The sequence below is a fragment of the Penaeus chinensis genome, chromosome 33 (genome assembly GCF_019202785.1).
Source record: "Penaeus chinensis breed Huanghai No. 1 chromosome 33, ASM1920278v2, whole genome shotgun sequence".
In the NCBI taxonomy this organism is placed as follows: domain Eukaryota; kingdom Metazoa; phylum Arthropoda; class Malacostraca; order Decapoda; family Penaeidae; genus Penaeus; species Penaeus chinensis.
In genome coordinates this window covers 9425502-9427495 of record NC_061851.1, presented here as the reverse complement: position 1 = coordinate 9427495, position 1994 = coordinate 9425502, and the positions used below count along the sequence as shown (strand labels likewise).

Genomic DNA, 1994 nt, shown 5'->3' with positions numbered 1-1994 from the left:
AAATATAGAGTAAACCTTCCAAATTTTCCCGCTAGATAATTCATAACTAACTAGATCTAGCTGGAAAATCGCTAGAATGGCAACACTATCAGACGTACAGAGCGGTGATAAAAAGGAAAATCTGTTATGAAAGAAATATCTACGAGAAAAAAAGTATTTCATGTGACACGCCGTAGTTCTTTTTTGCATTTGTTCTGTCAATATGGACAGCTAGTATTTAGTACTGACAAAATATAAATGCAAAAGACACGTACAATCAGAAAACATGAATAATACACGGTTCCATATACCAACATCTTTTATTATGGAGTCTAAGAAATACACATAATTTGGAATAAGAAATACACATCATTTGGAATCACTCACTTCAGATGGCCGGATGAGATGTAAACAAAATCATCAAGGAAAAAGGAGAAATATTACGTAGTACAATTAAGACCAAATAAAAACCCCACAAAATGCCTTAAAACCAACATTACTCACATTCATCTTCCTTAAGTATTCACCTTCACCCTCTGTTCAAACTATGGCAGGATACGTGACTAGAGTATAGAGCTCAAGTGAAAGATTTTATCTCAGTTTAATATATATATATATATATATATATATATATATATATATATATATATATATATATATATATACATATATATACATATATATATATACATATATATATATATATATATATACACACACATACATATATATATTCCTGTATGTGTGGGTATACATACACACACATACAATATAAATAATATATATATATATATATATATATATATATATATATATTCATATACATATACATACATACATGTATACACGTATATATATATATATATATATATATATATATATATATATATATATATATGCACATATATATACATATACATATACATACATACATACATTCATACATATATATATACATATATATATATATATATATATATATATATATATATATATATACATATACATACATTTATACATACATACATACATATATATATATATATATATATATATATATATATAAATATATATTGATATATCTTTTTCTATCAATATTTTCAAATATAAAACAGGAGATAACACACATGCTCACAAAACCATTTAAGAAAAAAAAAAAATACAATTACTGAAGTTATGCATACTATAAGTATCAGATTGCGATTCAGACCAAATCAATAATGAAAAGGAATTTCTCTAAAGAGGACTTAAGACACTAGCTTTCTGGACGTTGAGTATCATTGCACAGAGTAACCATAAATTATGAAAAGATAAATGCTCTACAACAATAACAATCATATATCTACTTAAATATCTATCTAATATATTGCATATACTATAGATCTACGGACCAGATTCGATTTTGTTTTTTGCTTTTTTTTCCATCATATAGACATAAGCAAGGAGAGAAAATCACATATAAAAGGGATCTTTTCTGTGGTATTTTTTTTTCACATCACTACTTCCTTTTCCTATGTACTCTTTCCCTAATTAACATAAATAAATATAAGAGAACAGTTTCGACCTGCGACATATCTTTTCTCTTGACAATAACATCCTAATAAATAAACTGCAAGAAAATCAAAACAGAGACGATGGTCACAAATAAATACACGAAAGAAGGGAAGGTCTCGATCACGAAGCGACCTGCGCCTGCTGGCCGTCGCCCGCGCCCCATAGGCCTGTCGAGTCGGACTTCAGGAAGAAGGTCACCGCGTCGCTTTCGGAGATGGCGGAGAAGTAGGACTCGGCGTCGAGGTCGTCCTGCAGGGCCTGGTGCTCCGCGGAGCCGCACAGGAGAGCCATGACGTCCGGCGGCTCCGGGGAGCAGAGGCTGGCGCCCTTCTGGCTCTTGGGTTGCAGCTCCTGCCGCTTGTGCGACGGACCGTCCAGGATGGCGGAGAGGACCCACGAGCACGTGTCCTGCGGGGCGCTGCCGTCCAGGATGTCCTGCAGGGACCGGATGTAGGCGGAGG

General features: G+C 33.0%; 1 protein-coding gene across 1 annotated transcript in view; it reads right to left on the bottom strand.

Annotated features, from left to right (window-relative positions):
* Positions 1-1069: 1069 nt before the first annotated feature.
* The window catches only part of LOC125043261 (twist-related protein-like), a 1884-nt gene continuing 959 nt past the window's right edge, over positions 1070-1994 (bottom strand). Inside the window, exon 2 of the mRNA XM_047639271.1 lies at positions 1070-1994. This exon is cut by the window's right edge and continues 586 nt beyond it. Coding sequence (XP_047495227.1) covers positions 1654-1994 — 341 coding nt within the window. The 3' untranslated portion in view covers positions 1070-1653.